Source organism: Typopeltis vanoorti, chromosome 4 (genome assembly GCF_054136105.1).
Source record: "Typopeltis vanoorti isolate ZY-2024b chromosome 4, IOZ_Tvanoo_1.0, whole genome shotgun sequence".
Lineage (NCBI taxonomy): Eukaryota > Metazoa > Arthropoda > Arachnida > Uropygi > Thelyphonidae > Typopeltis > Typopeltis vanoorti.
This window is the reverse complement of record NC_143552.1, coordinates 150,478,186-150,493,796: the sequence shown is the minus strand read 5'-3', so window position 1 is coordinate 150,493,796 and position 15,611 is coordinate 150,478,186. Positions and strand designations below refer to the sequence as shown.

Below are 15,611 nucleotides of genomic sequence, written 5' to 3'. Positions count from 1 at the left end.
ATCAAGAAGTGGTAAGATATTCTGTAGGTTGTTGAAGAAGCTTAGAAATAGAGGAAAGAGTGCTGTAAAAGGAGTTAGAGATGATAAAGGTGACATGAAAAACGGGAGAAAAAGATATACTTGAAGTATGGAGTAATTACTTCGAAAAATTGCTAAATGAAACAAGCTGTGATAGCACAGTGGTAAAAAACATTCAACAGGCATACAGTCAGGAATACATATCCATACTTGAAGTAGAAAAAGCCATCAAAGGCTTGAAATGTGGAAAGGTAGCAGGAGTAGATGATATTCGACCAGAAATGCTGAAATATGGTGGTATAAAAGTCTTACAGTGGCTGCAATGCGTAGTTCAGAAAGCCTGGACGAGGTACAAATTTCCATTGATTGGAGTAGAGCTCTCACAGTACCAATATATATAAAAAGGGAAATAAAGCTGAATAGAGTTATTTCCCTACTGAGTGTCCCTGGTAAGATTTATGCAAGTATACTTGAGAAACAGTTGAGAAGAATTGTGGAAGAAAAGCTTGGTGAAGAACAAATTGGATTCAGGCCAATAGAGGCTGTCAGGATCAGATCTTCACTTTACAGCAAATAGTAGAGAAAGCATGGGAATATAACAAAGATCTATATTTAAGTTTTGTCGATCTGGAAAAGGTATATGATAAGGTGCCGAGAGAGAAGCTATTCAATACGCAGCAGTTATATGGTGTCAATGGGGCATTATATCAAGCAATACTTAGTCTTTATTTGAGTTGTAAGTCAGCAGTTAGAATTGAAGGAAGTACAGGTAGATGGTTTAATGTTAAATCTGGCGTGAAACAAGGATGTACATTGTCCTCTCTGTTATTCATTATCTGTATGGATCACATTATGAAAGAAAGTAGTATTAAACATGATATCAAAATTGGAGATGTTAATGCCAGCTCTTTGCTTTATGTGGACGATGTTATCATTCTAAATAAATCTGCTACAAGTCTGCAAGATTCCCTGACTAAATTAAATAACTGTTGTAATAGATATGGTATGAAGATCAGCAATAAAAAGACAAAGACAATGAAAATAGGCAGAATCGTTGAAAATGTCAACTGCGTTGTGAACGGAGAACCTGTGGAACAAGTAAAACATTTCAACTACTTAGGCACGATTTTTAGTGAAGATGATAAATTAAAATATGGAAATAGACAACAGAATCAGCAAAGCTGGTATAGTAGGAAGTCAATTGAATAAATTCATATGGAATTGGAAAGAAATTAGTCGGAACACTAAATTAGCTATATACAAGAATGTTCAAACCAGTTTTAACGTATGGATCTTAGAGCTGGGTCAGAAGTAAAACACTTGACCAAAGACTAGAGACCGCAGATATGAGAAAGATTAGAGGCGTGAACAGATGGCATCAATGGCAATATCATATTAAAAACGAGGATATTAGAAAAGAACTTGACATTGTCAGCATCGAGGAATGCGTTAGCAGAGCTAATCTCAGGTGGTATGGTCACTTAAATCGAATGGGCGAGGAAAGATTAGCAAAACAAGTGTTCTCTGCCAGGTTGGCAGGGAAACGACCGAGAGGAAGACGAAGATATAGGTGGATTGATACTGTACAATGTGCCTTAGACGATAGAAATATAAGAGCTGGTAATGTTGGAGTCTTGACAAGTAATAGACTGATTTGGAGGGAAATTGCAGATAGGAAGTTAGTAATGATGTAAATTTTTCATGTAGTACTATAGTATCCTGTACACCCCCTTAAGGGTACTTGGCAGGAATTTGATGATGATATATAATTTCTTCTCCATTATAATTTACTTTGTAACCAACAAAAAAAAATTCTACAAGTATCTCTAATCCAGAATGTTTTAATAATATGATGATACACCATTTTATTATTTGTGTCATTTGATTGGATATTATATGACTTCAGCATTGAGTTAACCTCATATCTTTCTGAGTATAGCTCCCACTTATGAGACCCCAATGAAAGTTGAAATTTGTCTTAAGTACTGTTATTTCCCATAATACATAACTATACGTTTCTCCAAAAGGAAGTCTACTTTTCCATTATTGGATACTGAGGCAGTTTATGTGAAGTCAGCAGCTTCTGTATACAAGTAAATAGTCATGAAGATACTACACACACACTTTGGTTATGTTTTGGTAAAGAATTAAAGCAGAAACATAATTTGTCTGTTATAATTTCTATTATAATAATTTACAATTTACAAGTGTTCTCTGCCAGGTTGGCAGGAAAACGACCCAGAGGAAGACCAAGATATAGGTGGATTGATACGGTACAAAGTGGCTTAGACGATAGAAATATAAGATCTGATAATGTTGGAGTCTTGACAAGTAACAGACTGATTTGGAGGAAAATTGTAGATAGGAAGTTAGTAATGATGTAATTTGTTCACGTACTGTCATATCCTGTACACCCCTTGAGGGTACATAGCAGGAATTCGATGATGATGATAATTTACAAGCTTAAACAGAATGGGCGAAGAAAGATTAGCAAAACAAGTGTTCTCTGCCAGGTTGGCAGCAAAACGACCCAGAGGAAGACCAAGATATAGGTGGATTGATACGGTACAAAGTGCTTTAGACGATAGAAATATAAGATCTGATAATGTTGGAGTCTTGACAAGTAACAGACTGATTTGGAAGAAAATTGTAGATAGGAAATTAATAATAATGTAATTTTTTTCATGTAGTACTATCATATCCTGTACACCCCTTGAGGGTACATGGCAGGAATTTGATGATGATGATGATGATAATTTATCAGCATTTGAATATTGTTCTTACTTGTGAAGGTGGTACACTAGAAACCTCTTTCAGAATGTTTGATTGCATTCAGAAGAGAACTATTTACTTAACTGATGAACCCCCCCCGGTTTCTGTGTTGTCTTTTCTGTATCAGCAACCACAAGTTTCACTTTCTTCTAATCATATATGAACACACACCCAGCTGCTATTTCAGCTGTCAAACACCGAACCAACTTCTCATTTATTTCTTCATTTTGTTTATCTTTGTCATTTGGCAAGTCCTCCATAGCACTTTTTTTTCCCAATGAATACAATTCCCAACTCTTCAAGAACACATTAACATATTTCTGTCTTCTCTTTCTCTAATCATTTGCTCCACACAGCACTGTCTCTTGTTATAAGTCTTGAGACCTCATGTGTGGATTGATATATAATTAAAAGGAAATAACTAAAATAAAATTACCATTTATTGTTAACTCTGTTGTTACCTTCAGATTTTCCTAGCCCATTTCATTTAATTCTTGAATTTATCCCTTTCAGTTGTTATGGTCTCCAGCAAAATTCGGTTTTTAATTGTTTTGTTGTTTTCTTTCATTTTATCAGTTAACTAGTTAAATGTATTTAAAATCATTAAGTAATAATATTAAGACTATACTGTTATTTTAAAAATATATATAAATAGAAGGAAGTAAGATACAATATTTATTACCTTTTCGAGGTAATTTGATCCAAATATCAAGAAACATCCCTGTCTTCACTTTTTATGTCATCTCTGTTAGATTTGCTTCACAATGCTATTTCCTCTGTTTATTCTGAGTAATTTCCAGAACCTCTTGCCACTATTGTAATATTTATTTATTTTTATATGATTTCAAAAGTCTTCCATTAACATTTACTCATTTGGATAATTGGGATAACTTTGTATTGTATATATTACATTATTTGGAATATTTTCCCTTCTATTTTAAGTGCAACGGAAAGGTTACTTACAAAATCAAGGCAAATAGTAGATGTGAAGAAAGATGATGGATTCGCAGCTCTACATCTTGCTGCATTAAATGGACATTATCATGTAGCTGAAACATTATTAACGCAGGTAATTTTTTGTAAGTTAATATCTTTTATTGTAATTTTTGTAGTAATTAAAAGCTAATGTTTATAAATAATACTATTATGTACCTCCAAGGAGTGTTCAGGCTACAATTACAGCATTACATTAACATTATTAATAATCTCCTATCAACAATTTTCCTCCAAGTTAGTCTATTACTTGTTGGCACTCCAATATTGTTGTATCTAACATTTCGATCCTCTAAGACATTTCTGACTGAATCAGTCCACCTAGACCTTGGTCTTTCTCCTTTTTTTTTTTTTCCCCCCCCCTGTATCTTGGCATCAAACACTTGCTAACCTTTGATTAGCCTTGGTCACACATTCTTGAATGCAAATAACGTCAAGTTAATTCCTAATATTTTCATTTTTAATATGATTGTGCCATAGATGACATCTATACACTTCCTAAATCTTTCTCAGAACTGTCATATCTGTGGTCTATAGTCTTTGATCAAGTACTTTATTTCTAACTCACCTCTCAAATCTATAATTTAAAACTGGTTTGAACATTGTCTGTCTTGCATACTGCTTGTTTAGTGTTTTGGCTAATTTCTTAGTTCAGATTATTTTGTTAATTGGCTCCCTACCATGCTAACTTTACTTATTCTTTTGTCTATTTCCATATTTAATTTGCCATCGTCACTAAAAACTGTGCCTAAATAGCCGAAATATTTTCCTAGGTTCACCATTGATAATGGAGCTGAAGTTTTCTGTGTTCCTGCCTATTTTCATAGTTTTGGTTTTTTTTATTACTGATTTTCAATGCCAAACTTGTTTACAGCTGTTATGCAATTTAGTTAGAGAATCGATATCTCTCATTCTATTATCAATTTGAATAACAGTGGAGATAATGTGCATCCTTTGCTTACATCTGATTTTACATTAAACCATCTTCCTGTATTCCCTTCAACTCTAACTTCTAACTTACAACTTAAATGTAGACTATGTATTGCTCTGTATAATATTCCAGATCTACAAAATAGATCCTTCTTATCGTCTCATGATTTTGACAATCTCTATTTGGCCTGAACCCAGCATGTTCTTTTCCAAGTTTCTCTTCCATAATCTTTCTCAGCCTCTTTTCAAGTATGCTTGCATAAATATGTCCTGGAACACTTTGTTCCAGTTCTATCACCCACTCTCTTCCTCTTGTATATAAACGACCTGCTCTCACAGACTTCCAATCCTATCCATAGCTTTGCTGACAACAGTCCATTCCTCTTTTTCATTCGACAAACCTGTTAGTGCTGAAGTATTAGTATCCTCAAGATCTACCACAACCAGGGCCTGGAACTCAGATCTCCTAGATATATCCCATTGGGGCAAGGACAACCTTGTAAACTTAAATGCCACCAAAACTCAGTTCTTGAAAGTTTATTTTCCACTTGGTTAGAGTATAATAAATTTAGTTTAATCCTTTATCCAAGTGTGAGCAAACAAAGTTTGCACCTGAAAGTATCTTCAGGACTGGGTTAAGGTGGTACACACCACCTTAACCCAGTTGGTTAAGGTGGTGTGTACCACCTTAACCCAGTCCTGAAGATACTTTCAGGTGCAAACTTTGTTTGCTCACACTTGGATAAAGGATTAAACTAAATTTATTAAAAACTCAGTTCTGTCTGATCTCTCTCAAGAAAAAGCTCTCATCCCCTCCTCCTCCCTTACCTTCAGTAATACTGAGACACCCAAACACTATCAGATTTCTCTTCTTGGACTGACTTGCACTTCCGATCTTTCCTGGCACAACCATATTTCAACTGTAGCTTCTGCAGCTTCCAAAAAACTTGGTGTACTTTTTCACACAAGACACTACTTCACAGCTGCTAACTATATAAAGCCCAAATCCATCCAACCATGGAATATTGCTCTCGTATTTGGGGGTGGTGCACCAAAATCCTCTCTATGATTGCTCAGTTCTATCCAGAAGAAGGTGATTCAGCTAATTAATGATCCTCTCACAGATGTTCAGTTTCTGCCTTCTGACTCTTCTACAGATACTTTCATTGACGGTGTTCTGCTGAATTGGTCACTATTATTCCTCGACTCTCCTCCAAAATGATTAAAACAAGAGCCACTGCTAACCAGCACCCTTTTACAGTCCATCTTGAAACTTACAGAACCAACTCCATTGCCTCCTCTTTCATTCCATCACTTCTATCCTTTGCAACAGTCTCACTCTGCTTTCCTGCAAAGATTACAACCCTCAGCTGTTCAAGTTGAACAGATTCCTCCTTTCTTCTCTTCCTCTTGCCCACACACGGCACTAGTGTGCTATAGATCTTGTGGCATATATAAAATAAAATTAAAAGCAGTAGAGAAAATCCTCTGTAATTCTCACATTTGGCTTTATTCCCTTTTTTTATAGATGGAAATCATTTGGAATTTGACCTTCTGACCGGGCCCTCTGAATTATGCAAAATAACCACAGCAAAACTTTTTATACCTCCATACTTAAGCTTTTTTGGTCAGATATCATGTACTCAATATATACTCAAACTGCCTTTCTACATGTTGAGTTTTTTATGCCATTTTCTGCTTCAATGATTGTTATGTACTCCTCTTTACATTCCTCTTGAAAATTTTTTACTATGCTTCTGTCACTGCTTATTTCATTTAAGTCTTTGAAAGTAATTACTCCAGACATCTAGAATATCCCTATCTTCAATTTTCATGTCACCTTTATCATCTTTGATTCCTTTTACAGTATTCTTTCCTTTCTCTAAGCTGCTTCAACAGCCTCCAGAATATTTTGTCACCTTCCTGATATTTAGCTACTTTTACACACAGCTTAGCTCTCTTTACATATTTCTCTGTATTCTTTTAGGGCATCTGCTGACTTATTTGTTAGGAACTTTTGTATGCTTTCTTTTTCCAGGATGGCTGCTTCTTCCTGTGTTCACCATGGGATTGTTATTTTTCTATTCTTGCAGACAACTTTACCACATATCTCCCTAGCTGAATTAGTGAATCTCTTCTTCAGATGTTGAAACTTTATTTTTCATTTGGTTAGACTATAATCAATTTAGTTTAATCCTTTATCCAAGTGTGAGCAAACAAAGTTTGTGCCTGAAAATATTTTCAGGAGTAGGGTAAGGTAGTAAGGGAAGGGCCACTCCCCAGACAGTAATTTAATAAAAAAAAAGGTGGCACACTGTTTGGCAACTCCTATAGGTAAAGGTGACCTCGCCATTGCTTCTGCCTAGTATCTCCACTTCTGGGCCTGGCTCTCACTGAAGAGACCTCAATAAAGGTTGAAACTAGTCTGGGTAGTGGCCCTTCCCTTAATGCATAACATTATACATCTATACATCTCTTCTTGTGTTCTCTCCATGTGAACATCTTTATGTTAGAACATGTTGTTAGTAATGACTAGTTCATGTCCTGAGCAGAAGCCCAGAAAATACTTACCATTATTGTTAGCTTTGTCCTTTTCTCCAAATTTTCCTTAAACATCTGTGTATGCCTGGTGGAATTAATTTGCTGTTCAGATCCTCAAGGAAGATCACTTTTTCTTTTTCTTTTTTTCTTTTTTTTTATCAGTGACTCAATAACCATAGGCACAATTAAGTTTCGTTGTCAATGTCCCCATTTTTAAGTTTGCCCACATAACTCTCCTGAAACTGCCTTCCTAATCAAGAAGCTTATCTTTATGTTTGGTGTTGAATGCTACTCCTTCTTTTCCTTGATCATTATTGCTTGAATATAGCATCCTGTACTGTATTAGTTAGTAAGGTCTTGACTGTTTTGTCCACATATTACTTTTCCAGTTCTTCTGCAAGTTTGATTTCCTTTCCATTAATACTCCTTATATTTATAATTCCTGTCTTCATTTCTTCTGATGTTGAGTTTACTCTTCTTCTAGATGTTGAGTTGGAGCTTGTTATAGTAGCTGAATATATTCGCCCTGGTTCCTTAATGAAAACAGAGAGGAGAGAACCTTGTGTAACTGGGCAGCTCTCAGATAGGCATAAAATCTCATGTCGTACTACCATGTGCATTTGTGGTTTAAGCCAATAGTTAGATACAATTTTGTAGGCTAAGTCCCAAATTGTTAGCCCATCCTCCATTTGTTCAGTATCCAGTAGATACCTACTAACAAAGTGCACAATGTGATGGTGAGGATTGGACATTAGGTCAGAAGCCCCGGTCAGTTCTCTGCATTCCTGAAAGGTGATGTGGAGGTCTCTTCCCAGTTATTTGGCTCTAAACCTTTAACAACTCCAAAATGTAAATCTTAATTTCTAGGTATTTATAATTTCATGCTGTTGCTTGTTTGCTATTATTCTTTTTCATTTTATTTTTGTGTGCTTTATGTATGGTCTGACAATCTTTTGTGCTCTCTCCTCCATGTATGATTCCATGCTATTTCTTTGTACTGGTTCCCAAGACTTTTATTTCTCATGATTAAACTTTTATGTTATATGATTTTCTTTAGTTACATTTCCAGTGATTTTCCTTTATTATATTCCCTTGGTTTTCTTTTCTTACATTTCCCATCATTTCCTTTGTCTCCTATGGCTACAATTTTTTGCTAGGAAATTCAGTTTGCTGTAGACAAGGTTTTCCACTTTTACAATTTGTAATAGTGAGTTAAAATGTGCTCTATGCCAGAACTTTTCCTTAGTTCATTAGAGTGCATCATCTCATTATAGTGGCATTCACCATAGTGTATTTCAACTTCACTTGAGTTAGTTAGTAAACAGTGAAACCAGTAGATGTTTTATTTTTACAATAAATATATAAATAAATTTATTGGTAAGACTGAAATGGATGTGCAATTTTATTAAACAAGAGATTCTTAATAGAAAAAAGGATGTGGAAGGAATACTATTTGCATAAGGATTGCATCAGGTATGAAAATTGAGACATGGGCCACATCTGTTATATGGAAAGCTTAGTGTAAGTATGAAAAGAAACTGGCTCTGTAAGCTAAAGATAATCAAAATAATTCTCTTATGTTACAAGTAAAAGAAAGAATGTGAATATGAAAGAATAACTACTGAATCAGGATGATTTGCAGGTTGCAGATGAAGATGTTGTTTCAACTAATGAGTGTTCAGTGTGCTACCTTTGTGCTGAATGAAGAAACTCATATGTATAAGGAGGAGGTACTAGAGCTGTTGCATAAACTGAATAAGAATTCAGCAACAGGATCTGATGGAATACCAGTACAGATGCTAAAAGAGTGCACAGCTTAACTGCAGTGCTTGTCAGTATCCCTGGAGTGGTAACTCATGTACATCTTTTATATGATTATAGACTTCACTAGCACTCTAATCCTTTCTCCCCACCCTCCATGTGGAGGCACCTATTCGTGGTAGAGAGGACCTCCCAATAATGTACTGGTCCTTTTTATTCTTATTCTATTTCTATGCTTTTCTTCCATATTCTTCGCCTCTACTTCTTCTGAGTCTTTTTTACTATCTTGTCTTCCAGACTACATCACTAAGATCTGGTTCTTTGCCACTGTGTTTGCTGTGCAGTGCAACCCACAGATATCCAAAAAGGGGAATCCTGGTAGCTTTGCTATTATAGCCTCTAATTTGGCAAAACTGGTGGTTTTTAGTAGCCTGACCCAGATCAGTCTGCCAGCAGGCTTGTCTACAAAGGTGTTGCAGTAAGTCTCCTTCCTCATTGTCTGGGGACAGGGCCAAAGGCTTGCTATGGTGCTCTCATAGTGTCCACGGTAACCCTAGCATTCCACTCCCAAGAAACGTTATTCTTGTTGGAGAGTGGGCATCCACTTGTGTCCCTGGTGTGGGTGGGGAGGCTCTACACTGAACTAAACTCCTCCTGAGAATGATTACGACTTCATCCTCTTGTTTATCAGGGGTCTACAAGCCCCAACAATGTAACCCTTCTTCATCTGGAAGGGTTGGCAGGATCTCCATATTCCGAGGGGGAGGGGGGAACTCCATTCAGGTGATATACTTATTCAATCACCAGCCAAGACACATTCAGAAAATTTACTTCATGTAACACCTCTTGGAAGAATATCAATTACAGTTACTCCCACAAACCTTTCTTTTCCAGAGGGATAATATTGGAGTGGAATATCCTCAATGTACCAGACAAAGTGATCTGCTCCAAAATGAAGGATCAGGAAATGAGAGCCATGAGGGGAGTACTCATACATAAGGATGATCACCTGGTCCCACCAAGAACATCATCCTTACATTCAATACACCCAAACTACCACCGTCTGTCAAAGTGGGCTATTTCAGCTGCCCAGTAAGGCACTACATCCAAACCTTTTGTGCTGCTTTAAATGTCAGAAGTATGGTCATTCTCAAACTACCTTTCATGGTACCTCTGGTACTTGATCAGTATTGTGATGAAAATCATAATAGGATTATTGTTCATATTTAAAAAAAAATAGCAGTGCAGCTTGTTAAAAAAAAAATTCCAGTTTTCTCTCTCTTTTTCTCCAGTTAAGAAACTTGCCTGCTTTTTTTTTTTTTTTTACTTCCACCAAAGATGAAGAATACCCTTGGTCACTGCCAAGTGTTGAGATTTCCATGCTCATGTGGCCATAATATTATGGTCAGACTGACCATTCTGCTGAGGTTAGGTTTAAAGAATATATGGACTACATCCAACTTCATGAACTTGATAAATCTGGACTAAGAGATCATGGCATTAGCACAGATCACCAAATTAGATGGCATGATGTGATCTTTTTTATATCATAGACCTTATAAATTTGCAAGATTTAAGGATTTGTGACTACTTTCTACATCAGCTAAATTTTGGTAATATTGATTCTGAGTTTCTCTCTTTTGAGAAATAGTTATCAAAAGACTGATATACAGGTATCCCTCGATTAACACGGTTAATTAATCTCTCAATGTTTACCACGTATATCAGAATCGCATTAACCAAATCTAATAATCAATGGTAAAAATTACAATTCGTCCATGATTGATTACTATATTAATAATTCGTTTTATACGGTATTCTTTTAGGAAAGATAAAAAATGAATGCAAAGTAAATGTTTAATAAATACTTCTACCTACATTATTTACTGCAATTTTTTTTATCAAAAGAAGTTATCAAGAGTCATTTAAACAGTTTTAGTTTTTTTTTTTGCATAAATTCTACGATAACAAGCAAAATGACTCTCCAGACCTCAGCAAACAAGCAATAAAACATAAAGAAAAAACACTGCAAATATAATATATGATGGTACAAATTAAGTGGATATTGAATCCAACATTATTTCATAGCCGAATATAGAACCTACAAGAGTTTTGTGCTGAATATATAGAACTAAAAGTTTCGGCAGATGCAAGCATAAGCACCCTTATGGGCAACTCATAGTAAAGGTGGAGTAAGCTCCAGATTGCTTTCTTTAGTATTTTCCATAATGCAAAGCACATCTCCTAGAGGATAAATAAGCCTTTGGCTCTCTATTTCAGTAATACATGATGGTTTATTTATTTTCAGTTATAATCTAGAAATTATAGAACAAAGAATAAAAAAAAAAAAAAACCATACTATACTGACATCGGAGGTCACAGTATTTCTCAGATGCAAATTTACTGTCAAATATCACAAACCTTTACATAACGTGTTAAACCAAACTGACAGCAAAAACCAGTGCGGAATATCACTCGTAACATAAGAATGCACACTACTCATGCCTCCAAGCCATGTACTGAATCGTGTAAGAATATTTATATTAAACATTTTGCATGTATCTGTGAGATCCCTGGGGTTAAAGGCGCGTTAATCAAAACTCTTGCCGCATATATCAAGGGATTGCCACAATTAATTTCACTGTGTTAATCAAATCCTGCATTGAGCAAGGGATACCTGTATAATTCAATTAATTTGTTGTCACTAATTATTAACATCAAAAATTGTTTATCATGTCTAACATGACTAATGATAGTGGTATAACACTAGAGAAATATCAGTTGTATGTTTATAAATAAACTCTTATTAATTTTGCAAATTGTCAGTCCATTAAATTCAGTATACACCTTAATTTTCTCAGTTATACTGTCAGTTTTTGTCTTAAAGGTGGCATAGAATCTAATCATTTTGTGATCATCTTTGGTTAAAAGTCCTTCTGCTTCATTTCATTCAGTTTATTTGCTGTCTCTTATGCTTATCTAATGCTACCAAACCATTATGAACATTTATTTCCTTCCTTTAAATGTTGATTTTCTCCCATCTGACCTAATAGTGAAATTGCCATCCGCAGATATTTTAACTTAAACTATCTTTCTTTTCTACTACACTGGAAATGATTCCAAGGCATTTTGCTATTACTTTGCTATTACTAATTGTTGTTTTCAGTCTTCTGATCCAAACATTTGCAATGAATGTATCATCAAAATTCTTATTGGTATGGAAATCTTTATTCCTCATTAAAGTTGAAGTTCTCATCACTTATCTAAGCCTTAATTCTTGAAGTATTAAAGCTTTAAGTGATACAACTGTACAAAAGAAGATTGAGCATATTACACATGTATTTAACTCTCATTGAAATTTCAATGAAAAGAAGTAGCCATAGTATTCAACACTAAATACGAGGCTAATCTTCTTGAATGGCAGGCAGTCTCAAGTAGAGTGATGTGGCAAATATGAGAATGGGGAACTGGACAGTGAGACTTATTTGTGCCTATGGTCCCACAGAAGGTTCTACTAAGGTAGAAGTGGACGAATTTTTTGATGCTTTAGAGAAAGCAACTGACAATGAAAAAGGAAAAGTTGGTCCTTGTTGGGGATCTAAATAGCAGAGTAGGAAATGATTGTCAGACATACAAAAATATTTTCGGAATATTTGGAGAAAAAAGCAAAGCTAATAATAATGGCAAATACCTGTTGGATTTCTGCTCAGGACATGGACTGGTTATTACTGACACCATGTTCCAACATAAAAATGTGCACAAATTCACATGGAGAGAAGAGGCAAGGAATAAGAAAAGTCTTATTGACTATTTCTCCCTGGTGCAGGACACCAGAGTGTACAGAGGATTTTGTTGTGTTGTGCCCCATTCTTATAAATTCTTATATCTTTTGATTTCCTTGAAGTCTTGCCAAAGTGTGGCACGTGGTATCTCTGGGTCACAAAGGAAATAGCCCGAGGGTCGAGCCAAAACCTATGTGGCAGACACTTCGTTCCCAACCTCTCATTAAGTTCTAAGAAAATTTATTTAAGCTGCGCCGGACTCTTAGATTAATTAGAATGTTGATCAAGAAATTGGTAAGAAGTGAACAAAGATAACACAAGATATGCAATTGTGACCGTGAATTGTGTCCTAAAAATCTCCCGCCCCGATTCATAACTAACTTTACAAGTGGTGTATCGAATTCCATAAAGAGACAAAATTGGTTAAAGAAAAACAAGGTTTATTTAACATAATGTACTTACTGCTAATAATACAAAATAAGAAGGGTCCATTCAAAATATAGCTAAGAAATAATTAATATCTGACAACTCTTATACCTTCTATATAAAACCCCATCAAAATTCAATCTACCTAAGTTTCTCTACACATAACATATTTCTTACACTTTAATCTATATCTTTACAATCTCAGTCAACTCTTACTCTATAGATCAAATCCTGTTTAAACATTCTTAAATACACATAATATTCAGATTCATACAGTGTTTGCCTTTTCATGATCTTCTACAACAAACAAGTTCTTTTTCATGCAGTCTCTTAATTGCTATCTCTGAGTCTCTTTTCATTAAAGTTGTACACAATATTAATTTCTGGATTCTCATACATATCAAATAATAAATTGTCTACTTATCCATACTCTTTTGTTTTCTTTCCGATTGCCGAACAAAATCTCTTTATCATCCCTAAGTTATCAATTTGCTTTGCAGTCTTGGCCCTTTTCTCACTATATATATCAATGCTTCTCGCATAGGTTCGATTTTTATTTAAGATCAATGCATTGCAATTAAAAATAAGATCAGGCAAAAACCTCGTTTAAAATGCAACATAGGATTTAATAGTCAAACAGAGCATATTTTTATCCTCTGTAATTCTCAAAAAAAACTCTAAAAACAAACTTGCATATATCTCTACTTCAATTAATACAGGGCACACATCTATCTAGCTTAAAGAATTATCATTAATAAACTGCTCAATACCTGCACATACCTCTCTTCAATTAATACAAGGCACACATCATGTTATCTATCTAGCTTAAAGAAATATCATTAACAAACTTCTTGATACTTGAATAATCTGCGTTAAGGACATGTTACGATTAATATAACATATTGTAAATTTAGTTAAGAAAAATCAGACAAGATTATATACAGGCGTTAGATAAAAATCATAACCCAAAAATATTTCCTAGGAATTAGCTATACTCATTCTCAGATGCAATCATCAAAGCTATACTCATTCTTAGATGCAATCATCAAAATCCAGACAGAACAAATCTCTAAAAGCTATTCTGGCTATTAATGTCCCTCTTACATGCATTTTTCCAGTTCTACAACTTATTCTTATAGCGTCACACAGGCTAAATAAAACAATATTTTAACTCACATGGGCTGTCTTCTGTTGGGTTGCACTCTCCAATTCCGTTGGCTGCGACTTCCTATGTTTCCTTTTCCTTGTCTCGGGTTTTGGATTTCTCCTCCTCCAAGTCCTTGGAATACCGGCCATTCATCAGGTTGGCTCGCGGGATGTGGGTGAATTCATCAGCGTGTTAATACACTGGCGAAGGGTCGCAAATTGTTAGGGCCTTCACGGACTTAGATAAGCGGAACGGCTCATAGACATGTTCGACTGCTCCTCAGCTGATTCGTCCCCTGGTCATCTATGCTTCTGGGCTAACTGATGGCTCGTGCCATGGCTTCCTCCTTGACACGTCAGGACTTCACTCTAAGGCTTTCTATCACATCGTCTCCTCATATGCTTGTTTCTTCTCTGTGCAAAAAAAAACTCCCTTGTGTCTCTGGAAGTCCCATCTTATATTCCATCAGTTCTGAGACCCTGGGTTCAGTTTTCTAAATCCCATGCACTTATGCGAACCCCTTACGTTGTTATATGATTCCCGGTTTCTAGAACCTTCGACAAGCCCTTTCTTCTTCGTCTTCATGTTCTAATCTCATTAAGTCAGCCAGCGGAACATCCGTTTGAATTTTTGCCGCCCCCTTTTTGCATTGACCTTGAGGTGACTTAGGGTTGAAGTTATAAACAAAATTTCAAACGCGTTCCAACTGTAGAGCGTTTCCCTTAGCCTTTAAAGTTTTTTCCATCTTTTGTTCAAAGAGACAGCTAATTCCTGTTGGGCTGTACATATGTTACATACAATACAAAATGTTAAGAGAAAAGACTATTTACAGGTGTTCTGGGTTCTGCCTAACTGTAAAAACTCGATGCGTTTGTTAAACAAAATTTATTCTTGTTGCATCGAAATTTTACGCTAGTGTTTGAAATAAGGATTTCAGATGCAGAAGATTTATTTACAACTTTCTGGAAATAAAACCACTTTAATAAATTTATTGGAAGCTACCCATGATCAATAACTTAACAGTGAATGAGATTATGTTTTTTTTTTTTTTTTAAAGTGTAAGTTATGCAAAAAAGAATATTTTTTGAATGCGTTTAAAGTGAGTCTGAAAAATTCACTCACCACTTCTCTCTGATCACTTGCCTGTGATGAGTGGGCTTCTGAATCCCTGACTGTATAATCTCATAACCTGAGATTATACAGTCAGGGATTATTCAGTTACAGTCTGTATATTCAATGGT

At 35.4% G+C, this 15,611-nt stretch overlaps 1 protein-coding gene across 2 annotated transcripts in view; it reads left to right on the top strand.

The window, feature by feature from the left end:
- mib2 (E3 ubiquitin-protein ligase mind bomb 2) overlaps positions 1–15,611 on the top strand; it is a 360,322-nt gene that overhangs the window by 298,395 nt on the left and 46,316 nt on the right. For both annotated transcript variants that reach the window (XM_090392033.1, XM_090392032.1), the window contains exon 16: positions 3,733–3,859. In XM_090392033.1, coding sequence (XP_090248159.1) covers positions 3,733–3,859 — 127 coding nt within the window. The remainder of the gene's footprint in view (positions 1–3,732; positions 3,860–15,611) is intronic.